General features: G+C 32.3%; 1 protein-coding gene across 3 annotated transcripts; it reads right to left on the reverse strand.

Annotated features, from left to right (window-relative positions):
* Nucleotides 1–3,145: 3,145 nt before the first annotated feature.
* On the reverse strand, nt 3,146–24,612 carry LOC129225053 (rRNA N6-adenosine-methyltransferase METTL5-like). Of its 3 annotated transcripts, none has more exons than XM_054859602.1 (6): nt 24,568–24,612; nt 24,226–24,400; nt 23,491–23,602; nt 12,935–13,119; nt 10,487–10,569; nt 3,146–3,312 (listed from the first exon to the last, which is right to left on the reverse strand). In XM_054859602.1, exons 2-6 carry the CDS (start codon nt 24,323–24,325, stop codon nt 3,154–3,156), a joined length of 639 nt encoding a protein of 212 aa, XP_054715577.1. In that variant the 5' UTR covers nt 24,326–24,400; nt 24,568–24,612; the 3' UTR covers nt 3,146–3,153. The 3 variants fall into 3 exon arrangements, with proteins under 3 accessions (XP_054715577.1, XP_054715594.1, XP_054715586.1); XM_054859619.1 differs by having other exon boundaries at nt 24,514–24,604; XM_054859611.1 differs by lacking the exon at nt 24,568–24,612 and having other exon boundaries at nt 24,226–24,498.
* Between the last annotated feature and the right edge of the window lie 2,141 nt (nt 24,613–26,753).

The raw sequence follows: 26,753 nt of genomic DNA on the forward strand, positions 1-26,753 counted from the left end.
TTGATAGCTAGATAGAGGCATTTGACTTTTTTCACTTTTTAAATGAAAATCTTGTGTCGAAAATCACAGCAAAGTAGAGAAAAATTTATGGGCCGTAGAAATATGTCTCTAACAGAAAAGATTAAAGAGAAAGAGAGAGGAATGTGAAAAATTGTAATAAAAAGACACACCAGTTCGCTAAATAGTAATTAAATGTTCAAATTTAAAAACGGAAATAAGGCAAAACTTTTACAAATAATTGATTATATTTCAACAAATAAAAGGGTAAAAATCATAAATACAACTAATGGAGTTTGCTAAGAGCCCCCCCCCCCCCCCACCTCTACCGTCTTCGGATACCTTCAAAAGTTGCGCTTTGAAGATTCCATTTTGAAAGATTGCTACTTAAGAGTCAGTGAACTCTATCCAGTTCATTAACGTTGCCAAAATAGCTTACAATCGCATTTTTGAAAATTTTTACTTTGAAAAATTCCTGTGGTGGGCGAGCCTTACTAATATTGGCGAAGATCCTGCGTTTTTTAAAAACATTAACTTCCAAAACTTGCTCCAGATGAGTCCCTAAACCCCCACCCCCTGTGTTTTCGCTACCAAAGCTGGGGCCTAAAATTTTTGGGAGGAGGGGTACCCCCTGAACCTTTTCTCGCTCCCAACATCACTGAAGGTTTTCTTAAACAACCACCTCACCTCCTAACATCATAAAATATCGCCTAACATTTTGCGTTTGAAATTTTATTATCGGAAAATTGCCGCAGAAGAGTGCTTAAACCCTATCCCTTCCCTTGACGCTTCCCAGTGTTTAAAAAACAAACTGGATATTAAATACTAATAATACAGTAATAAATCAAAGCTTCAAATAAAACTTTCACTCATAAATATCTCTGTAACCAATATTCATCAGCACAAACATCAGTTCTATATACACACACTTTAACACAACTGCAGTGACACCAAGTGCAGAGCTTTTTTAGCAGTATACTGAGGGTGAATATACTTATTGAGTATGCTATATATTGATGAACATCATTATTAGCGGATAGTTATTTTTTCGCTAAATGAGTTAGAATAATTTAAAATGTATAAGTGGCTTGAAAGAATAAAAGCATTTATGTAAGAGTTTGAACATTTTTTTCAACATTCAATAATATTAGAATTCATTAAATTAAATTTCTTGATTTTGCTTTCTTTAGTCGCTCACCTTAATAGTTGTAGGAGAAATGAGTTTCTTAATTAGTTCGTACCAACACTGTAAAAACATTGTGTAAGGCTACCAACATAATTGGGTGAAACATTACATTTAAATTCTGAAGTGTGTAGCATCATTGTTTTAAAAACTCAAGTTGTTGGAAGAACCTTGTTCTATGGTTTGTGTAAAGTCCCACCTGCAGTCAGTAGAACTCAAAGCGCGTGCGTAAAGATCAGCCTTGGCGCACTGCTGGTAAACTCTTGCTTTGGGACCTGTGTGTAAGACTCACGTTGTGGGTTCGAACACCACTCAGGTGTTCTGGGTGTTATTTCCTCTCTCAGGGCAATAAAAATGACTTTTTTGTATATTAAAATAAATAAATAATTGGTGTATATTAGTTGTGAAAAGCATTAACTTGATAAAATTGAATAAAAGAATGATTGAAAGCAAAAACTGTCAAGACAAAAAGCAGGGATTTTCTAGCTCGAGTTTTTTTAAATACTGTTACTGCGAAATTTTAAGCATTGTAAGTTAATAATTAACTTTTGTTTTTGCAATTTCAAACGTATAGAAAGTAATTATTACTTGATCATTTAATACATCTGGATCCTTTCAAGCAATTCCTTTGTAAACACACAGAAAATTCTGGTGCAACCTTATGCAGCAATTAGTGAGAAGTTATGCTATAGTTACATTGCAATGGTGTAACCTTCCACTACCGATGTGTAACTTTACACCAGCTATCTCAGTTGAGTTACTACAGAGTAGTGGAGAAAGCTACGCTGCCACCGATTTTATAGAATAAGGATACACAAATTTTTTAGTGATGGATGTGCAACGAATCTACGCTTGTTTCTAAAGAAAACATAGAGATTTTCTAGAGAAAAGATATTTTTAGACTGTGTAGTCAACATGATGTAAAGAAGAGTTATGCAGTGTATCAACCTGAACTCTTGGATCTGAATTGTGTACGTCGCTCTCATCAACTCAGTGGCGCAAAAAGAATTTTCTTCTTGGAAAGGGGTTATATATCTATCGATATATAATATTTAATCCATCAAATTTCAACGAAAATCAAGTACAATATTGTGAGAGAGGAGCTTACAAATGCATTTAGGACAAATAATCAGTATGACTGATCTCATGCTCTCTCTAAATTAAATTTACATACATATGTTGAACTTCTCGATGGTGCCAGCATGAGTGACTTCGACAGCTAAGAAGGTATAGAATTGACTTTATTTTACAGACTTTGTATGTGACTATCTATCTGTGTAATCGCTGCTCCTGGTGGACGAGAGGAAACTGAACATCAAACCAGGTACTGATAGATTCGTAATTTTCCTGGCTATATGTTTAGCTAAGTGGCATAGCGGTGTGACTTTAATTAGCGTATATGAATTATATGTGATAAAAAACCTAACATTCTCTCCTACTGGTTCTCTGTTCGGAAGATTTTTCCCTCCTTTTGAAACACTTTTCCCCATAATTTTCTCTACAAAATTCAACATCATTCTGCAAGGAGCTAAGCGGAAGTTACTCATAGAGCGAAGATTTTTTTCTCTCAAGATCACGTTATCCTGAGTTCGTAATTTCTCTCTTTTTCCTGCTTAAAGCAAAAGTTATTGAATAGTTCAGAATCGAATGATACTAGAGCTGAGCCAGGAAAAAAATTAACACACTGTTTAATAATTAATGTACCGACGCTGTGTTATTTGATGCAATATTTTTCTTAAATCTTTTTCTTTAAAGAAATGTACTTTATGTATTAAAAACGTCATTCAAATTTCTTTCACTAATCCCGCAGATAACATCTAAATCTGTAATCAGGTAATGCTCTGATGTCACCAACAATAAAACTACAACAACACAATTAAAAAATATATTATTATTTACATAAATGTCTTCTTTTAGTAAAAACGATTTTTAATAAATAAATAACACAAAGACAAATTTGAACAATGCATTCATCATCTTTTATTCATTTTTGGAAAAGTGAACCTAATTAAATGAACTTCAATATCTAATGAATTCTTCTTATGCCTGTCATAAGATTGTGGAAGCTCGAAGATGGTTTTATACAAACACTTCATCTTTATATTCCAATCCTTACAAACCTTTTCAATATGCTATAAAGGGAAAAGATTATAACATCAATACAATTAATTTTTATTTTTTTCTGTTTATTTGCACATTTCTATAAATAGTTTTCTTTGAACAAAAGTTATTCAAAATAACTATTGTACTTATAATGAATCAGTTTTATGATTCAATGAAGAAAATAAAGCAATAAAAATTACAGCTTAAATATTAGTGGGTGATTCTCCAAAAACCTGATATCTTCCAATCACATTTTTTTAAAAATAAAAATGCTGAAAAAAATAATACTTACTCTTTGTTAGGAACTTATTAAGAGAAAAATAGAGGGAACTCACTTTAACTATGTTACACCCTCAAAAAGGGGGGGGGGTAAAATTTTCATACAGCAAGAGATTGACAAGTAGCACCAGGAGAGTTACAAAATGAATTTCTTCATGGGTTATCTAAAATGTAACTATAGTAATAAAGAAATAACTGAAGCCTAAATCAAAAAGTATGGTTATTAAATGGCAAAACAAAATTTATGTAAAACCTCCCTTAACTGACGCCCCCAATTTCTTCAAGTGGAAATCCAACATAGGTTTTAAATATTATTCACTATGAATAGCTTACACTCTGAATAACGGACATTCATTTCAACGGGGAAAAAAATCGATAGCTACATTAAAACTTTCTTTAAGTTATCAATACACAGTATGATAACATTTACAAAAAGAAAAGTTACCTTCTCATTACCTGCGAATTGTTTTATGGTTCCAGAAATACAAACATAAAACATAAAGGGAATCAGCAATATTAATAACATATATTTTACTTTTAATTCAAAGTAACTAAGAAATTTATAACAACTTCCCTAACCTATTCGAGCAACATTTAGATAAACAACTGTCTAACCAATAAATCTCTTTTGGAACAATTCCTCTGAACAACAAAAAATAAATAAATAAATAAATATAATTATTCCACTGATACATTTTTAATTTATCGTTTGCCAAATTTAACTTCCTTTTTTTCAATCAATCTTATTTTCCAACTGATGTATTGGATATAAACAGAGGCGTAGCTAGACCCGACTTTCGGGGGGGGGGGGGGGTTACTTCTTTTATTATATATATATGTAAACTTTTTTAGTTTAAAAATAATAATAATAAGATGGAGGTGAATCTTACATACTTTGGAATGGAGTGCCCCAAGTTCGATACTTATGTCAAACAAAACAAAACAAAAGCAAAGAATTTTTTTATTTTATTTTTTTTTTTTTTATGTTTCGGAAAATTTAACTTTTTTTTTCCCTCTATTTAATTTAAAGTGAAACTTTCTAGCAACGGGTCTAGTCAAAACCAGTCTATCCAAATCAAATATCTTGGGGGAAAATCAAATATCTGATGAGCGTGTTCCATTCATTTTAGTGTGACTGCTTAATTTAGAGGCTAACACACATCTAACTAGTATGTTGTGGCCATCACGAAACTTTCTTCTATATTTTTCCTTTTTCTGATCCCTCCCCATGCTTGACGAGGAAGCAATATTCCTAACAAAAACAAAATGACACATGCAAAAACTTGACGACCATCCCAATGACTGAATTATTGTAAAAGCAAAGCAAAGAGCGAAAATTGAAAGTTACTTTAAAAGCCTTACTTGAATTAATTACAAATATTTTATTTATTAAAAAACATAAGATGGCAACAGTTAAAAATTTTAATTCATTGAGATAATATTTCCGATCATTTCCATACAATTAAAATCACGAGAAATACGCAGACGACAATCTATTACGGTTTATCTTTCTTATTGTTGCATTAATAAAGCTATTTTTATTCGCAAAAAAAAAAAAATCAACACCTCTTGGAGCGATTGGAGTCAAAATTGAACCAAAGCCTGTTTACGTATGGATTCACATATATTCCAAATTTCAAACAGAACGTAGCATTACTTCTTGAGATAGGGCACTCACAATGGAAAAAAAGAACGGGCGATTGCGCTACCCCCTTTTTAGCTGTTGACACCAAAATAAAATCAGCTCTTATACCCACTAAGGGCTACTTGTCAAAAAATTTTTGTTTGATTCCGTTCGTTATTTCTTGAGATACAGCAGTCACAATTCACGACAAAAAACGTTCTATAACTCAACCCTCGTTTGAGCTATTGACACCAAAATTGAATCAGCATCTGCTCCAGTTAGGGGCAACATATGGACCAAATTTTGTTTGATTCCGCCAGTTACTTCCTGAGGAATAGCAATCACGCATAACTCAAAAAACGTTCCATTGCTCCACCCCCCTTGGAGGAATTCGCGCCAAAAACCAATGGGCACAAGTTCACATAGGGTCACATATGTGTACCAAATTTCGTTCAATTTCATGCGATAGTTTTTGCTGTAGAGCGGCCACAAAAAACTGGTCACACACAGACGTGACACACACACACACACATACATACACACACACACATACATACACACACACAGACAGACAGACATTTTCCAAAAATAGTCGAAATGGACTCAGCACACCTCAAAATGTTCGAATCCGTCAAAATTCGAAATTCGAAAATTTGCACGAATCCAATACTTTCTTCTATATATTAGATATAGAAGAAAGTAAAAAAGCTGGCCTCCCTGAAAGCTAATAGATGCATCCATTTCCGCCTGTAAACTGGATGTTTGACTTTCAATCTCATCGGTGGTCAGACTATTTTTACTAACTTGGTTCGCACTAAAAGCATGAAATAAAATTAAAAAAAAAAAGACTTCTTGATTATAACCTGCAAAAAATGAAATGGCTTTCATATCGTTATATTTATACGTTGCTTTTTATATGTATTTACATTTATGCTAATTCTAAAGCAGTTAATAATAAAATTTGAATAAAAAAAAGGAAAGAAATATAGGCGGAGTAGAAAGTTACTTGCACAAAGCTGCATACCATCTGTTTCTCCTCTCAAGTTTTTATTTTTAATTTTATTAGCTGCTTTAGAATTTACATAAATATCTATTTGAGAGAGCAACAGCAATTTTCGAGTGTTATAAACAGAAGTCTTGTTTATTTTCTACTTTTTAATGCCAACCAAGCTAACAAAAATAGTACAGAACAGTCTAGATTCATTTCGTTTTTAAACATTTTATTCCTGTAATGCTATGCAGTTTTTCTTTTAAATTAAAATAAAATTTCCTTCAGATGGGTTCGATGGGATTAATGCTGCTTCAGCAGACTGTACTCTTGGCTTCCTTAAGAGGTTTTCCAGCTCCAGCTCAGTCACTTTCCTATGCCGGGCTGATGAGTGCTAATAAGCACGAAACTGCAGTCCTCGGCTGGAAATGACTGAGCTGGCGGGGTATTTCATGTATTTCTGCTTTAGTCCTGGCTAATGGGCGGTAATTTACTGAAAAACCTTATGTCTCGAATTCCGGCTATACTATCATTTTCGGATTCGAAGCCCAATGATCTTTAAAGTAGCAAGCAAAAGCATTTTCTTCAACTCGAAACAGAAAGGGCTGAGGGGGCAAAAAAGGGAGAAATGCGTTCCACGAATAGGTTTTCTAGGAAGATTAACAAAAGGACAGACGTTTCGAGCACTTTCTTGGAACAATAGTAAAGGAGTGAAATTCACAGGTTGAGTATTAGTTGCATTATTGATGAGTATTTCAAGTTAATGGTTAATGATTAAAGGTCATTCAAATTAAAAGCCATTTTACTCTGTTATCTGGTTAAGTACTGTTCTTTGGTTGCTCTCTTTCTTAAAATTATGATTCCTTATAGAAAATCGAGATGATAGAAGTGAAAAGAAAGTTTAAGATTTTTCAAGTAACGAAAAAAGGAAAATCCTAGAATATTGGCCAGGTTAGATTTGCAGCAATTGCTAACCTCAAGAGGATAAATATAATTAATTTAAAAAAAAAAATCAGGCACCAAAAAAGCAATAAAAGACTTTTTCTTGAAAAAGATATGCTTAAAGTTTCTTTTACTGGCAAAATGATTCATTAAACTCGCAATGAAACACTTAATACTGTAATAATAGAATAGAGACCTAACAAAACTAATAAAGAGGAATTTTGATCAAAAACCCAGATTTTCTTTATAGTATCGATTCCAAATTTTCACCATCATATTCCAAATTTCTATAAAGTTTCTTAAAGCCCTCGTATCTTAAAACCTCTTTATCTCTATTTTTTTCCTTCGTGTCAAATTCGAAAAATACAGATTCAACTGTATGTAATATTCCCACTGGGCCGCTCATAAAATTAAACATGTTTAACAATTTGCAGAATCTATGACAAAAAGGCTAAATATGCGTGGATTTAACAAATCAATCTCATTTCTAAAGCAAAGTGTGAAATTTCACTCTATCAAAAAAAATGTCGCAGCAGAGTGAGGAGTCTTTACGCTTGAGGGTCACTCATGGAGCTGATTTTCAATGACACTGGGGAGGGGGGGGGGGGGGAGCGAAGTGAATTTTTCACCATAGTTATTCAGAAAAAAAGCTGTTTTGATTTTTTTTTCTTTTTCTTCTCTTCTTTTTTTTCTCCTTTCTTTTTTTTCTCTTCTCTTTTCTTTCTCTTCTCTTTTCTTTCTTTCTCTCTCTCTCTCTCCCTTTTTTGAGACAAACATTTCGTGGGGGGGGGGGGGGTTGTCCCCAAAACCCCCCCCTTAGCTACGCCCCTGGATATAAATCCTTATATTCTATGGGATGCATTACCAGTGCTTGAGAAATAATGCTAAGAGAGTGATTTTTTTTAGGATAATAGTATGACACTTTTTTTAGGACAGAAGTATGACATTTTCCATTAGGACAGAAGCATGACATTTTGGCTGTTACATAGGCCCAGGATTATATTTAAGGTAAATAATATTATTTTTCTATTCTAACCTCTTAATTCAACCACACACTATGAGTAGGGTTAAAATTTTTCGTTTATTTAAAACAGAAATATTGCCCAGGAGAACGACAGCGAAAATGTTACATACCCTATTCTTGAACTTCAAAATATTAATGAGAACAGCAGACAAATCATATTAACAAAATATTCAAGGAATCCAACAAAATGGTGATTAATAAACAGCTTTATAGTACAGCAGATAAAACATTCCTTTTTTTTTATCAATAATAACTGAACTCATTCTTAGAGCAGGAGAATGACATGAAAACCTGAAGACAAAGTTTAAAACGACGTACCTTGATGATTTAAATAATTTATTTAAAGAATGCTATTTTACACCTTTAAGTATGATTAATTTTGTACTACAAATTGAATTTGTGGAATGTTGATATAAAATTTTTAAATATAATTTAAGACCATTTGAAAAACAGATAGAGAGACCCCAAAAGTGTGACTTTCTGGTTATTTAAAAAATATTGTAGAAAAAAACTAAATGAGTTATTGTTTTAATAAGAGTAGGAAAACATCAGTTAACTTATTTCTAACTATTGAATAAATGAAACTACTTTCTGAGCTTAAAAATTTTTGTTAGGCTACTGGGATATAATATTGTTAGTATTTTGGAGAATCACCATAGTGCTCTACACTTTTCAACGTATAGAAGCATTAGTTTTAAGAGCCTGAATCTGTCACGTCTAGCATTATGAGGTGGTTAATGCCATCTTACATTTTTTCCAAAAAAGTACCAACTGTTGTTCATCTTATTAAAAGACCATATCCAGAATTTTTCATTCTAAAGTTGAGTTGTTCCTGCCACCTGGCACTGCTTCCACTACTCTGTGATATGTCACCCCGATTTATTTATACATATTTTCCGGACAAATCTTGTATAATCACTTTAAAAAAATTTATAAATTTCGAAGGTACGGTCAATGTGCTTTCATTACATTAGACTGAAATATGGAAAATGTCATATTTTACCGATATTCAAACTGTTGTAACTTCTAGCATGAATAACATATTGCAAATCTTGATCAAGTAGTGAAAATATACTTAAACTTTTAAACACAATAGGTGAATAAAGAAGTAGTTATTAAGTTTGAAGCTAGAATTTATAAACGTTTTAAAAGGAATGTTCAGAGTACCTAATTACAATAAGAATGCACAGAACTTTAAGCTTTTTTTTTTGAACATATATCGTAAGATGGGGTAACTTTGGGACACTTTTCAAAGTTTTACTGAGTTCCTAGTTTTATTTTCAAAGTTAAAAGCTTAAAAATTCAATGTCAGTTGAGTATTCCCCTTACAAGATCTGGCAAAAGAATAACTCTAGTTGCTATGGTATTTCATAATTTTGTCTTTTAATTTGTCCCAATCTTAGGCCATTGATTGAAATAACACTCGGCAGTGCTTTATCTCCAATAAAAACAGTAGGAAATATGACTTTGTATCAATGTTATCCCATTATTATTACACAGGTGCATTATCTACATTAGAAACAAGGGAAATGAATTTATATCAATCCTAGAATATTATATTTTTAGCAGGTCATAAGAACAATGTATCCTACTTAATGGGTAAAACTCAATATTACAGATATTATTTCAAACTAAACTTTGAAATGTTACTAAACAAACAGATATTGTAACTAATATTATTTAAACGCTTTGTAAAGTGCAATTTTTGTCAACCACAGCCAAAAGGTTGCTGTAAAGTTCCAGTTCTTCAACTTTGAAAATTTCTCAGTCTCAAAGTTAGCCCGTGAAAAGTTGAAAATTTACAATGTACAGGTTATAAAACATAAAACTAATAGTACCATGGTTACTTTTATATTAATCACTTGAGGATGTATTTATTTATGTGTATACACAGCCTTGAATGTAATTTGGTGTGCTCAGTTCTTGAGGCACAAGTGAAAGATTCAACAAAACAAGAATTTTGAAAACAAATGGAAAGAACAACTTTGATATCACAACTAGTACAGTGGACAAGGATTCTGACCACTGGTCATCAGGTAACTGCACAATACAGGTCTACTCATCAGATGTGATTGTCGACTGGGATCAAAACAGTGTTTCCCACAAAGAAACCTGTAAAATAAAAATTACTCACTGTCCTAAAGTAGCCATCCAGTCCCAAAGTTACCCCGTCTTATGGCATTATGAAATTCACACATAAAAATACACAGCATATGCTTCAAATGAGCAAAATGTAAGATTTAAACGTTCTAAAACACATTTGAAGTTAAAAAGATTAGCAGCTTTTTGAGAAACTATAAGTTAATGTCTATTATACTACTGTGCTAAGCATGACAGTATACTCACCGGAACAGTGACAGATTTATGTAGACTGTAAACACAGTGCTTTGCTAAAGATAAAGCAGTCCTAAGAAATAGCATGTCAGTACCTAAAATAACATAGGGTAAATATTGAAAATTATTTATATTATTTATAACTAGAAACATTTTGCACAAAAACTTCTCAAGGTATACTTTTCTAAGTATTGTATTTTTACATTCTGTTGTTCCCAACCAAATATGTTTCCTTTTCTTTTATAAATGTAAAGATAAGAAATTCTTTATTCATCAAAAAATAAATGGAATAAATAAATAAATAAAACAGATAAGTAAAAAGAAAAAAATACTTTCTATTGAAATGACCACTTTAAATCTAACAGTTCAAGTTTGTTAGCATTATATTACTACAATCACAAGCATGTTTATAGCATAACTATTGGTATGATTCAGCAAATTTGTTAATCTGTAACAATTAGACAAGTGTTTCGTTTTTTTTTTGTTCAAAAATGGGAATAAATTAACATCAAATGAAAATAAATACGGGAGACTATGTTGTATATGGTTTACAAGCCCAAAAATATAACTGCCAAAAAAAAAAAAAAAAAAAGAAAGAAAGAAAGAAAGAAAAGAAAGGAAAGCAAAAATAAAAAATATATAAAATATTAGTCGAAATAAAAAAAAATATTTTATTTAATAAGAATTCTTTACATTGATTTAAAAATATATGTTTTAATTTTTAAAAATGTTAAATATATTTTAGCAAAAACAACTGTTCTTGTGAGCCAAAAGTAAAAATGATAAAAACATTATTATCGACAACATATGCAAAGGACTGCAGAGATGTACTTAGTAGTTTTACAATGTTAAAGAAGTGGCATTTGGATGAAAAAACATCTGGAAAAACCTTGTTAGGCAGCTGAAACTTCTCTGACACTATTTGCAATCACTTGCAACTTTTGTGCTTTAATAGTTTTATTTTACTATTTTTAAGTAATATGGCTGATTATATGTCATAATACACACATATAAGTGATATAAAATATTTTTAAAAAATGCACTTCTTTTTAAGAAAAAAAAAAAGAAAAAAAGAATGAAACTTGGATGAAAAAAGCAAACTTTTAGGGAACAAAAGAAAAATTGACTTTGAGGTACTTTGCAGCAGGAAAATGCTTCAAATCATTTTAAGCAGTACACTAGAACCCCGCAAATTAGGACCCCCTTAGTCGGGATCTCCAGATACTCCGGATTGATTGATTTTTTTTTTTAATTTGAGGAGCGATCGTCAAAATTTCATAACATAATTTATTTAACCCTCTCATGGACAAGACCGTGTTATGTCGTTGATTGAGTTCCATTTTCTTGGCAATGCAACTTTTGAACCATTTTATTCCCTCGGTAGGGTCAAAAATTGATTCAAAAGTTGTATTGCAGAGAAAATGGAACTCAAAGAACAACATAACACGGTCTTGCTCGTGAGAGGGTTAATCCTCGTATCCTGAAGAAAGTGATCTATATAATTGCTTAATCTAAGAATCGGGTTTCTGAGAGTACTCTCCAAAAGTGGTGGAAGAATTTGTGGCCTGGAAATTGTGATTTTTTGGATAATAACCAAGAATCAGAAGGAGGAATGAGCGAGAGTGAAAGAGAAAGTAGCACACCTGACGATTTTGTGAGTTGTTCAAAAAAACTGATGGTTGCTCAGATGTGGATATCAGTGATGTTAACTGGTTAGAAACAGAAAACAATCAATGTTACGCATCCCTTACAGATGAAGAAATAATCGCATTGTGTAGAAATGAAGAAAATGATGATGATACAGGTGAAAACACTATTATAATGATGATAAAGCAAAAGTTGTTAGCCATCATGAAGCAACATTTTGTTTAGAAAAATTAATGAGTTATTTTGAGCGTCAGGTGTAGAAAACACCCGACAAACTACTTATGCTCAAGCTGCTGCGTGACCTTGAGGCCCACAAAAGGTACAGTACTGAACTGTCACAGCAGAAGTTTTTTTATTACATTCTTTATAATAACAAAGTAAACATGTTTACTGTTTATGTGTAATTCTGTGTTTCATATAAAGGTGATTTCCAGTATGTTTTTCTTTTTTTTCATTCTCGGGATAATCCGGATTTGGGATAATCCGGATTTTCGATATTCCGGATTGGGTCAGATCCCAATTAATCTAAGTTATTGGGGTTCTACTGCTCAATAAGTAAAATGTATTTCTCACATTGTGTTAATAATACTAAAGTCAGAAGCAAAATCGGATGTGAAACCTGTCTGGGCTTTTTAAGATGATTGTTTTTACTCTAATTTAAAAATATAATTTATAAAATTCTCCGTGTCATACTTTTAATCTTTAATTAAAAGTGCATCCAGCTTTGACAGACATGTGCAAAAAATTCACTGCAAAGAAAAGAAAAGGAGGGGGTGGGGGAGGACAACAAAACAGAAATTTCTAGCAACTTACCTTTGTTACCTTTTGTACCAAATGGTGGATTCATAATTACAGTATCAAAGGACTTGTGCCATTTTGTGTTTTCCATACTTAACACATCACATTGAATGAAATCAATGTTCTCACAATCACATTCACATTTATTCCTCAGAGCTATTTCTAAAGCACTTTTGTCAATGTCAAATCCAACAACAAAGCTGAAATTTAAAATAAACAAAATTAAAATTAGTAGCTCAATATATTATCATATTAAATAGGCAAGTTTTATTATAAGCTAATTTCAGAAATAACTTTATACAATAATTGGTACACAAAAAGTTCCTGATTGATTATTAAAACACATTAAGACTTAAAATTAAACATTTGTTTCACTGAGTTAACAAAATCTTTCTCCAGCTCGAGAAAACTGGAGCAATTTTAGTCCCATAATATTAATTTCTCATTCCTGGAAAACAGGAATCCTTTAAAATGTAACAAACAGTCAAAGGCACAACTTGATCCTGAAAAAAATGAAGTGGAAAGCAATCCTCTTCCACCAACGCTGCACACAGAGTTGAGTAGTGGTTAAGATGCTGGCCTCTCACACCCAAAGGTGCAGGATCAAACCTGGCTCCAGTTGGTGGATTTTCAAGATGCAGAAAACTGACAGCGTCTATGTCGTATGATAATGCGGCATGTAAATGATCCCTCAAGTACTCATTTGCCATGGAGTATCTCTTGGCAAAATTAAATTCCTAGTACAGTTTTGCATCGAGCAGAGCCCAGCTGCCTCCATCTTGGGGGGAAACTGGACACCAAAATTCTTGTGGCAATGACATCCCACCGATAGTGGTGCAACGTGAAAAAGTGGATGCTATGTTGGGGGATCGCACTTGGTCTGGAAAAGGCAGTGCCTCTACCACAGCCCCATTAGAAAAAAAAAAGAACTGTCTCTACTTACATGGGAACCATAATGGGGTTGTTTCCTTCAGTCAAAAGTAGTACTTTTTGTCACTGAAATTGATAGAATAAGCAAAAAAAAACATGGACCCAGAAAATACTTTCATTTTCGCAACAGTTATTTTTTAATTAATTTTTTTAAAAGTCTGATTTTTGAAACAAGGCATAATCTTGATAATGTCACAAATGATGTACTTTGCCGCATCTTTCTACCGCGATTCCACGTTATGATAATCAAGAAGCGAATTAAAATTGCGCTCTACGCTTGCTATCAACCATATCGTTGCCAATACACGTGAGTAAAGATGCGAATTAAATATTTTGCTCTGTGAATGGCAGCACGGAATGGCATTTCATCATTTGTGATGTCATCAGACAGAAGCATAAACATTGAAAGCGCACCAATTTAAGTAATTTTTAAAAATATTAAGCTTAAACAAATTATTTAAAAAATTGTCAGATCCTTTTTTTTAAGCATGCTCTCTCAGAAAAAAATACTTTTAAAATTTTGGAAACGACCCCATTGCCATGGATAAAATCAGGGTTCATACCCTATTCGAATGAAAAAATTCCATGACTTTTCCAAGACTTTTCATGACTTCATAAAAAAATTTCATGACCTTGTTACATGATGAGAATAGTAGTTTAATTTCAAACTGGAAAGTTTTTGGAAATAAGCATTAGCGAAACTTTTACGTGAATGCTTCTACCTCATTGAAACATTGAAAAAATATCAGTGTACACCTAAAAACTAAACTCTATTCTTATTTGTCTTCATCATATAACTTTAAGTAAAGTTAGTAAAACTACAGTGAATGAAATATAACGCTGCTTAAATATCTAATTATCTTTTAAAACTTAAGTTTCAATAAATTTGCTTCAAAGGTTGCCTTTTAGCATCAGCAGTGCATTTAAGCATACACATAGCTTAACAGTACTTTGGTTCAATAACGAAAAGCCACATTCTTCAGTAAATTCATGTTTCTAAACCAAATATTTATATTTAAAAAAAAAGAAAGAAAAACATTCAGTAGCGAATAAATCTTCTGATTCAAATGTACTTGTTTACTTATTTGCACATTTTCAAATGCATATAAATTAATAGGTTCAGAAATTCCTGAACATAGGGTTTGATTTCTGACATGGAACGTAGCAGTGGCTCGCATGGATTAGTTCTGCGGGCTGTATGTTGGGCAGTACTGTTTTAGAGTATTAGAATTCCCCTATTTCTGTGTTTTATCACCTGACTAAAGATCTACATTTTCTAAAACTTTCAACAAATTGAGATAAACTCTGATAAATTTAATAATAAAGTTTTTACGAGTGATGAAAACAAACTCGGATGCAATTGAATTGCATTTTTTAAGTGGGCGTGGCAAAATCAAGAATGTGCAAGTTCGCTACTACAGAATATAAAAAGTCTTGAAAATAATGGTAAATGCAAAACGAGTGATGCCCAAGCAGTAAAATCACATTCCAAAAAAAGACGAGCGGCTGCTACAGAAGTGGATGTAATTGAGATTTCAAAATTCAATCATTCAATTCTCCAGTTTTAATATGACTGTTAAATCACTCAATATTTCTGATGCTTTTTTAGCAACTGTTACTTTCTCTTTGCCCAGGACATTTTTTCATGACTTTAAATAATTTTCCATGACTTTGAACGAAAATTTCAATTTTCCATGACTTTTCCAGGTCTGAAATTCGCTAAATTTTTTTCCATGACTTTCCAGGATTTCCATGACCCGTACGAACCCTGTAAAATGTGCTTACAGTGCAGGAAGACAAGGTAAGTAGGTATTTTTTTCAGTTTAATATAAAAGGTTGGGTCTTATGACTAATTAAATTAGTTACTAAAACTAATAACAATATTAAAAATTAGTCAGGTGGATTGTTGGATTGACAAGCTTGCAGAGACAGCTCAAATCTCAGCAGCCTGTAATCCTTTGAAAGAAACAGAAAAGAAGATTCATGTGCTTATGTCTTATATATATTTTGAAGATTTTTTGTAATTGCATTATGCATTCTAATAGTAGAAGTTTTCAAGTTAAAAAATGCGAAAAATATTTTATAATGAAAATCTTATCCATTAGTTTAGTGATAGAAATTAGTTAGTTCACAAGGATGGAATGGCAATATTTCAGGTGAATATTTTTATTTCCTTATCCCAGGGCTGCCCTCCCTCTTAAAGAGCAAGGGTGCAACCCCCCCCCCCCCCCCCAAATATCACAAAAAACCCAAAAGAAGTAAAAAATACACCCCAGATTACCCCCTAAAAATTTATATCTTACAATCTGAACACCTAGGTGGGCACCCTTGACTATCTCCAGCTTGAAAATAGTTTGGGGGAGGGGGAGAGATCTCTGTCCTTGTAAGATTTATCTTATGTGTGGGTGTGTGTGTCTGACAATGAAAATACAGATTTTCTTTTTACTTCGTTCACAACATTTATCACCAAAAATTCGAAATTTTTTTACCATTTTAACCGGAATTAAAATTTTTCTAGTTTCAAGTTTTGCATATTATTTTCCAAAGTGTAGATGATTTTTTCAATCATATGTTAACTAAATTTATTGAATACTTTATTTTGTGTATGGAAATCAAGTGCATAAAACATTAAATTTTCTCATTTTATACTTCTATTAAAAAGAAATTTATCTTGATTAGGATTTAAAATGAAAGTAAATTTTGCAATAAGTAAAAAAAATGTAAGCACTTTTTTAAAATGTGTTTTAAGTCGTGGAATAAAAGTAACGCTGAATGCAACTTCTACAATGTGGAAATAGAAAACATACAATTTCCTGAGATGAGGAGGGTTTCAATGGAACATATGTATCCCATTGCTATGTTTTAGTGGAACACATATGTCTTACTGGTACAGAAATAAGAACTGAAAATGCAATGATGAGTTATTTTTAATTGGAACTATTCCATGGAACTACTACTTACGGACATAAAGATATCAGTTTGGCAAAAGGGTTAATTCATCATTTAGTTATTCCAGTAAGGGGGGGGGATGCAGAAAAAACCTTTGCGGGGCACCTCCCTATAAGCAAGGGCGCACCTCCCTAAATATCCCAAAGCTCCCCTCCAAAAAATACCCCTCAAAACAACCCCCCTAAAAACTTCAATGGCATAGTTCACCATACGGGTTTCCCGTAGGTGGGCACTCCAGACTTTTTTTGAGGGGGGGGGCAGAAATTGAATACCCTCCCCCTCCCCGCACACAATAATTCATACCAAGGTTTTCATGACTTTGTTTTTAAATGTTTTTTTAGGATCAAAAACAAAATATTAACCACCCAAATGTAATATAATGAACTGTTTTAATTAGGAACATTGTCATAATAATTATAACACAAGGGCAATGTTATTAAATAAATCCATACCTCATTTGAGTTTTTATAAATTAACTTATATTTTAATTATAAAATAGTATGTAACTAAAAAAAGTATTGCTTCATAACACGTACGTTTTATTAAAGAGAATTCAGAAAAAATTTCTTTTCAAATTTTAAAGCAGTTACTGATTTTTTCATAAAGCCATGATACGGTCGAGGTGAATTTTGGTAGTACATGCCGTTTCCATTAATGTCATGATTTGCAAAGAAACTACCATATGATTTCTTTCATGTTGTATTTTTATAAGCTGAAAAAGAAATTTAATAATTTTACAAATAGCTTCCTGGATCAAAATGACTCTTTTAGGGACGTCTACACATTTTTTTAAAATTGTTAATTATTGATTTCATCAAAGAAGAATAAATGGATGAATCACAATATTATGAATGCAAAACCAGTCAGTTAAATGTACAGTAAAACCTACCTACAATGATACTGTTGGGACCAAAAAAAAAAATATTGTTATAGACAGGTTAAAGTTATAGGCAGTTTGATTATTTATACTGCCATTTTTCCGGGACCAAGACAAATATCGTTATAGACAGGTTTATTGTTATAGACAGTATATATTGTTATACACAAGTTTCACTGTATTTTGCAAGTTCTTGCCTCTGACTCCTATATTACTTCTTTAGCAAACAAAAATGCTTCTATTAAAAATAAGCTCTGTGTATTTTGCGTTCATTTTAAATAACTAAAAAGAAATATGTCACAGAGAAGTCAATTAAAAATAATAAATGAACTAAATTAATTCATCCATTTGGGAGCCCCCCCCCCCCTAAAGTCCGCTACTGCAGTAAGGTACAAAAAACTAAGGCTGGATTAGGTTTTTGGCATGAATTGAAGTAAAACAATTAGTCATTAAATTCCACAGTAGCTTATATCCAGCTATGCTGAGTTGGGCCGAGTTTGGGGTAAGGAGCAGTGCTCGAAATTAGCGGTCGTTAGTCTTATTTTGCAACTGCAAATTTCATTTTGACGACCGCGATTTGAAACGTAGTCGTCACTGTGACGCCTAGCTTTCCCCCCTACTAAGTTTTCACGTTCGGAAGATTTGTCTCCAAAAACATCTGCGTAAAATTTCCTGGAAGTATCGCTTTCAGTCAGAAAAGCTTGAACAATCCCCCCCCCCTTCGCCCGCGAACTGTAGCAGCCAGTGTCATTGCAAGCACACCCCTCCATTCCGCTCTTTCTGGAGTAATCTTTTCTCCCCTTTGTTCCCTTAGTGTTGTTTACCCCCGATCGCCCCACCCCTCCAAAACCGGACTCATCTCAGGGTTGTTTGAGCAGATAGTCTGATCTTTTTCATGTTTCAAGTTCGACCCCCCGTCGTAACACGAACGCACGGCAAGCACGAGGATTCCTTTTTTTCCCACAGGATTTCGCTCATCTTTTTTCTTTCTTTTTTTTTTTTTAATCATCGCTACCATCATTTTTTATTTGTTGAAAATATGAGTAAACGTAACTTAAAGTCATATTTTACGCCACTATATACTAGCGGAAATAAACGGCCAAGGATTGCCGATGAAGTTGAAATAGAAAAAAATAATGACGAAGTAGATGCGACTTCTAAATGTACACGGAAAAGTGTCAACGCTGCAACTTTCATCAAGTGGCAAAAGCAGTTTCCGTGGTTGGAAAGAAAGGGTGGTATGTAAAGTCTGTAAAGATTTTGGAAAAAAAGAAGATACTGGATTCATCGATGGTTGTCATACTGCAAGATTCGAAACAATAAGTAGTTTTCTTGTTGATTAGTGCAGGCGGTTCATTCGTTTTTTTTATATTTTTTTTATTTTTAACGATATTTATTAAATTGCGCTTAATTGTTTTTCAAAACACATTATAAATGCAATTTTCAATACTGAACACGTTCTTCTCGGAATAATAGTTCCGGTGTTTGATATTGCAATCCTTTTGCATCTTGCCGATATTATAATACTTTTATAATATAGAAATTATTTTTACATATTCTACGATTAGGTTAGCTTTTTTTCTTTTTTATTTTAATTTATAACATATTATTTTTTCAATACATGCGGGCAATGAACACGTGCTTTGCCGGAAGTTTATTTTCGCTTTTGACCTTTCAATCCTTTTGAATCTTGTAAATATATTAATATTATTTGGCAATTGGACACATGCCACTTAAGATTAACTTGTTTTCTGCGTTTGTTTTTCTTTTTGATGAATAAATTTATTTTCGAAATCATTCCAACACTAAACTTTTACTTTGTGGAAAATTGCGTATTGTGTTCGAGATTGCAATCCTTTTGCATCTTGTCAATGTTTTAATACTTTTAAAATCTAGAAGTTATTTTTACATATGCTACCTTTAGGTTAGCTTATTTTCTTTTTTATTTTAATTTATAATATATTATTTTTTTCAAAACATGGGGACAATGAGCACGTGCTTTGTGAGAAATTTATTCTCGTTTTGGACCTTTCAATCCTTTGGCATCTTGTAAGTAAATATATTAATATTTTGACAATTAGTCGCATGACACTCAGATTAACTTATTTTCTGCGTTTGATTTTCTTTTAAATGAATAAAAAATTTTCAAAATCATTCCAACACTGAACTTGTTTTTACTTAGTAGAAAATTGCGTATCGTGTTCGAGATTGCAATCCTTTTGCATCTTGTCAATGTTTTAATACTTTTAAAATCTAGAATTTGTTTTTACATATGCTACCTTTAGGTTAGCTTATTTTCTTTTTTATTTTAATTTATAATATATTATTTTTTTCAAAACATGCGGACAATGAGCACGTGCTTTGCGGGAAGTGTATTCTCGCTTTTGACCTTTCAATCCTTTTGCATCTTGTAAATATATTAATATTTTTTGACAATTAGTCGCATGCCACTTAAGATAAACTTGTTTTCTGCGTTTGTTTTTCTTTTTGATGAATAAATTTATTTTCGAAATCATTCCAACACTAAACTTTTACTTTGTGGAAAATTGCGTATTGTGTTCGAGATTGCAATCCTTTTGCATCTTGTCAATGTTTTAATACTTTTAAAATCTAGAATTTGTTTTTGCATATGCTACCTTTAGGTTAGCTTATTTTCTTTTTTATTTTAATTTATAATATATTATTTTTTCCAAACCATGCGGACAATGAGCACGTGCTTTGCGGGAAGAGTATTCTCGCTTTTGACCTTTCAATCCTTTTGCATCTTGTAAATATATTAATATTTTTTGACAATTAGTCACATGCCACTTAAGATAAACTTGTTTTCTGCGTTTGTTTTTCTTTTTGATGAATAAATTTATTTTCGAAATCATTCCAACACTAAACTTTTACTTTGTGGAAAATTGCGTATCGTGTTCGAGATTGCAATCCTTTTGCATCTTGTCAATGTTTTAATACTTTTAAAATCTAGAATTTGTTTTTGCATATGCTACCTTTAGGTTAGCTTATTTTCTTTTTTATTTTAATTTATAATATATTATTTTTTCCAAACCATGCGGACAATGAGCACGTGCTTTGCGGGAAGAGTATTCTCGCTTTTGACCTTTCAATCCTTTTGCATCTTGTAAATATATTAATATTTTTTGAAAATTAGTCGCATGCCACTTAAGATTAACTTGTTTTCTGCGTTTGTTTTTCTTTTTGATGAATAAATTTATTTTCGAAATCATTCCAACACTAAACTTTTACTTTGTGGAAAATTGCGTATCGTGTTCGAAATTGCAATCCTTTTGCATCTTGTCAATATTTTTTAATACTTTTAAAATCTAGAATTTTTTTTTTTTTTTTTGGTTTTATGTCACTAAATTAAGTTAATAGTAATTATGGTACTTATATAAACTTAGCAGGTGATTCCAAAATGCATTATTTTAATGCATTGTACATATATATCAGCTTGTTTTCATGCATATTATAGTTTAGTATAAATTTCAGCATGTTATTGAACGCATTTGCAAATTGCAACCAAGTAAAGCATAACGGCACCTAAGAAAAAAATATTGGTTGCCAATGGCACCTAAGTAGCTGATGCTAATTTCGACCTCTGGTAAGGAGTCACAAGTTTGGAGTGCAAAGTACAAAATTCCCTCTAAATCGGCAGCTCCACTAGTGCTTGCGGAGTCAGGCTGATTCTGGGGTAAAGGGGTCAGAGTTGGTGTCTGAATCGGTCATTTTTTCTTCTGACTCTGCAGCCCTACCTATATTACTATGTTAGAGTAAAGTGAAACATCTGTAAGTTGACCGCTTGCGGTGCACTACTTTAGTGGTCAACTTATAGGGGTTGAATTATATGATAAGATCTAATTCTGTGCCTGAAAATAGCGGTCAACTTAGAAAGGTGGTCAACTTTACAGGTTTTACTGTATTACTATTTCTCTTGATTGCTTCAATCAAAACTGGTTATTCTTCAGGTGTTAAGAGACAATTTCTGTCTTTTTTTTTTTGTTCTTACAACAAAGAAATTGACTTGAAGATATTTTGAATTTCATATAATTATGTGAAGGCAAAATAAAATTTGAAACTAAAAAGAAATATATTTAGGTATAAATTGAAATACAAAATTTTCAAATTTAAAGAATGAAGAGAGAGTGCTAGTTTTTGAAAGACTGCTTGTAAATCAGTTTGAGCATGTTAGAATTTCAAAAACATGTTTAACATGCAACATTTGTATAGCATTTCACAAAATAAACAAACTAATGAATGAATGAATAAATAATGGGAAAGACCAGTGTAATGTATCACTAAGTTCAGTTTAAAAAACAGCTATCCTATCAATTTCATTTTAAACAAGAAGTTCCACCTAGAACTATACGAGCCTACTTTCCTGTATACCCATACTACTTTCTAGTACCTGATCAATGTTCTCAAATATAGCTAAAATCGCAAATTGTTTCAAACATATTTTTCCAATATTTTAAGCTAATTTCTAGGAATAAAATATTCCTCACTCATCTAAAAAAATTAGATGCGTAAAAAAAAAAAAAAAAATGAACAAATAAAATAGCAGCACATTTTAAACAAAGCAGCTAATAAACTTTTTTTCATTAAAAAAAAAATTCTTTAACAGCTTTCAAAACGAAAAAATAACAATTAAAATTAAGAAGCTTATTAAAATAAATACATATCAAAAAAAAAAAATTGTTTCTTTTTCCCCGGTTACCAAAAATAATTTTTTAAATTAATGCACTTACAAAATAAATAAAAACAATAAAATGTCAACTTAAAGAAAAGTTCTTCATTGTCAAAAAAAAAAAAAAAATCGTCTGCGCATATCGTTATGTAGAAACATAAATGACTGAGTTGATTCGCCGAAAACTGAATACCTAAATTAAAACTTTAGCGTGAAAATAAAAATAAGTCATATCAACAATAATTATTTCACAGTTAAAACCATAGCTGTGGAGTCGGAGTCAATCTCATTTTGGGATAAAGGAGTCAGAGATGAATAACCAAGAATCGGAGTCAGTCATTTGTCCTCCGTGTATAAATTTTTGCCAAAGCTACGAAGTCAGAGTCGAAATCGGGGAATTGGAGTCCGATTAATTGTCGGGCACAGGAGTCGGATTCGGAGTCAGGTGCCCCTAAATTCTCGGAGTCGAAGTCTGGAGTTTGGCCTCAAGAGCTATTTCCAACAAAATTTGTTTGAAAAAAATCCACCTTCAAGTACGGAATCTACATTGACTTTCAGTTTCCCCATAGGCGCTAATGTTAAGGGACTTGAACTGTTCAAAATTGTACAGAAAATTGTTCAAATCAAAAAGATATTTTATATACAAGTTTTTCATCAAAAGCTTTTTCCTACAAAGTTTGTTTGAAGCAAATTCGCCTCACAGTTCGGAATTGCCTTGAATTTCCCCGTAGGCACTAATGTTAAATTTTTTTTGAACTGTTCAAAATTGAACAAAAAATAGTTCAGATCAAAAAGTGAAATATGGTAATGAGGTGTCCTCACCGAGATCTTTCGAACAAAAAAGTTTGTTCGAATCGGACCATTCATTCAAAAGTTATTAGGGGGGGACAGACAGACCGACAGACATTTTTTCCCACCTCAATACCCTACTTTCCAATTTTTAATTTTTCGATATTTATTTAATTATTTTATTTATTTTTGACTTCTTTTTTTGTTTTTTGCGATATTTTTAAGATGCATTAAGCCTTCTTTCATGCTTTTTTCTTCATTTTCTGACTTTTACTGGGAAAGTAGGCTAAAAAGGAGCACAGTAAAATCATTGATACATTCATAACAGAAATTACTTACCCAGCACTAAAAAGAGCCGCACCAATGGATAGCACACCACATCCACATCCTAAATCAGCAACTAACTTGTCATCAAGATCACCACAATCTTTCACAACATTCAAAAAGTCAGCTATATAAAAAAAAAAGAATATTAGAATAATTAAAAGTTACATCAGAATAATTTTAAAAAACTAAACTTTGCTGTTGCTTTTTCCTTCAATCTTTTCAGCAGGTGACCAGTAATTTGCATATTCAATGAAATATATCAGGGCTTCCCAAACTGTAGTCAGCGAACCCCTTGGGGGTCCGCGGCAAACTTTGAGAAAAACGTTCAAAACGATTACATGATATTTAAAATATGCATTTGAAAACTCACACAAAGAAGAATTAAAGGTTGTACAAATAAAATTTTTTCACCGAGGGTACTGTGTTAGAAGTATGTAGGAACAAGTATATTAGGGTGGTGTGGTGATATAGCCTGAAATACCTATTTGTAAATACCCTTAGAATGCCCATAGAACCCTTAAATGGCCCTGTGACAATCTCATTCCTGTGTAAACAAGCACCAAGTATACTTAGATTGCATCAAAGCATGCTGTGTAAAAACGTTTTCATTACTTCAATTTGATGTTTCATTACTACGCCAAGAAGAAAAAATATAGACAAATTTAAAAAGTTAGTTTATGATTTTTGAAGAAAAAACTTTCTAATTGATGAGTAGAAAATTAATTGCTCACGAAACTCATAACTTACCAGCAATATCAGCAGTAGTTGCATATTGTTCAAGAGCAATATTTGGTCTTTCAAACACTTCAAACTTTTGCAATTCAGATTTCAGATGCTTTAGTTTCATTGCTGGCAAACATTTATTCAACTGCTTTGGCCAAAAGTAAATTTCACTTCTCTACCAGCGGACAAACGAAATAACCTGTTAACATAATGTGTGACATTATCATAATCAATTTTGAAATGGAAGGCAAAAAATAACAATTTAAAATGCGAAAGAATAACGAGGAGGTTTCAGCAAGTTATCAAGAATACCAAAAACGGGAAGGATAAATTTTCAGCTTTTAATTAAAACTTCTTCACACTTACACTTTTTGCATCAACAAATGCACGATGCAGTAGCAGTAGTAGTATTTTTGACTGTTGCTTACACTACATTACATTGGATGCTTAGCACACTTTATGTTCAGAGTTTTGGAGGGAAGGTCCCTTCTTTCGGTATAGGTGTCAAACGCGGCGATGGCAAAGAAGAAGAGCGAAATCTTGTTTTCCCGCGTGTTTAAGTTTTCGTGATTAGTTTTGTAATCTGAAAAGAAAACTTTTATGTGAATGTAAACGTCTTGAAAAACTGTCTTAAATAATTGAGTAAATTTTATTTTGCATGCAGAAACATACTTGAAAATATGAAAATTTGATTTCGACTGTACACAAAAGTAACTTCCTCTTTTGATCATTGTATGCTATTTATGAAATAATTTGTTTTTATTTTCAATACACGTACATTTCACTTTTTAAATTTCTCGTAAATAAACATATTTTGCATGTAATTACTGTGATTAGTTTTAAAGAAAACAAGATTTGGAAAAAATATCCTCGTGGAATAGCTTTGATATATGGATTTGTTTTTTTTTGCTGTACTAAATATTATGATTTATTATTTATTAGTTTCTCAATTTTGCGTTAAACCGGGTTGTACACTGCTATAATTTGATATAAAATACAACGTTCAAAACTTTATTAGTTAATTCGAAAGAAGCTAAATAGTAGTGCACTAGAGCACAAAACCGTATTGTCATCGGCGTATGGAGTTACAAAGTGTTTATGTGATTTGAGACACAATGAAACGTTTTTTAATTTAATGCTCACTTATATTTGTGTTAATTTTGTTAACACTATCATGATAACACTTTTTTGGGAAATCACGATAAGGGCATTTAAATGATTTTTATTTATTGAAATCAAGAACCTAACAATATAAAATTATACGAATACAAAAGTGACGACCAGCAACAGGCTCTGGGCCTAGCTAGGCTGGTCCTAGTCAATTTACAATCCCCAGTGAAGATTAATGGCCCTCTTAAAAACTAGACTCCCTTGCTCATTACCACCTCTTCTGGTAAGCTGTTCCAAAGTTCCACTATCCTGCTAAAATAATAATTTTTAATAATATCCATGTTAGCCTGAGATTTAAATAGCTGAAAACAATGACCTCTTGTCCTGTTTTCAGTGCTAAACTTTAGCCCTGTGATATCTTTCATTTTAATAAATTTAAACAACTGAATCATGTCCCCTCTGTCTCTTCTTTGCTCAAGACTAAATTTTTAGCATTCTAAGCCTGGAATCTTAGTCTAAATGAGAAAGTCCATCTATTAGCCTTGTAGGCCGCCTTTGAACCCTTTCCAATACATTCATCTTGCATACATCTCATCTTGCCTAAGATGAGACCAAAACTGAATAGCATACTCCAAATGAGGTCTTACCAAACTTCTATAAGGGCAGAAGAACTTCTTAAGATTTGTTTGAAATAGATCTATTGATGAACCCAAGCATCTTATTGACTTTGTTACTAGCTATGCAGCACTGTTGACTAAACTTTAAATCCTGACTTATTAAGACCCCCAGATCAGTAACTTTTTCTGCCTGACTAATGACTGAACCTTGCTAATAATAACTTGTACACTTATTTCCATGCCCTAAATGTAGCACTTGACATTTTCCAACATTAACATACATACCCCATTTATCAGCCCACTCCGTTATATGATCTAGATCCTCTTGCAGCTGATTTGCTTGTTCTTCATTTTCTACAGTCCCTATAACTTTGACATCATCAGCAAAACAATTCATGTTCCCAGAAATATTTTTATGAATATCGTTCATAAAAGCAATAAACAAAACAGGCCCTAACACTGATCCTTGAGGAACCCCGCTTAAAACCTCACTCCATTTAGAATAATTTCCCCTCACAACTACCCTTTGTTTCCTTCCAGTCAGTCAGTTTTTTACTCAATTGAAAATTTTCCCTCCTATTCCTATATCAGCTAATTTGCTAAGTAGAGCAACATGCGGTACCTTATCGAAAGCTTTTTGAAAATTAATGTAAACAGCAAGTAATTCCAGGGATAATAAATTTTTATGAAACTTTGACTTGCATTACTAACATCCTAGTCAGTATTGCCTACTTTTTTTATTACTTACCTTTATCATTGAGGCATCAGCAACCCCTATTTTGACTGGTTTGATTAGTTTTTGTACTGTATATGTTGGACAAAATT

Source organism: Uloborus diversus, chromosome 1, assembly GCF_026930045.1.
Source record: "Uloborus diversus isolate 005 chromosome 1, Udiv.v.3.1, whole genome shotgun sequence".
NCBI lineage: Eukaryota > Metazoa > Arthropoda > Arachnida > Araneae > Uloboridae > Uloborus > Uloborus diversus.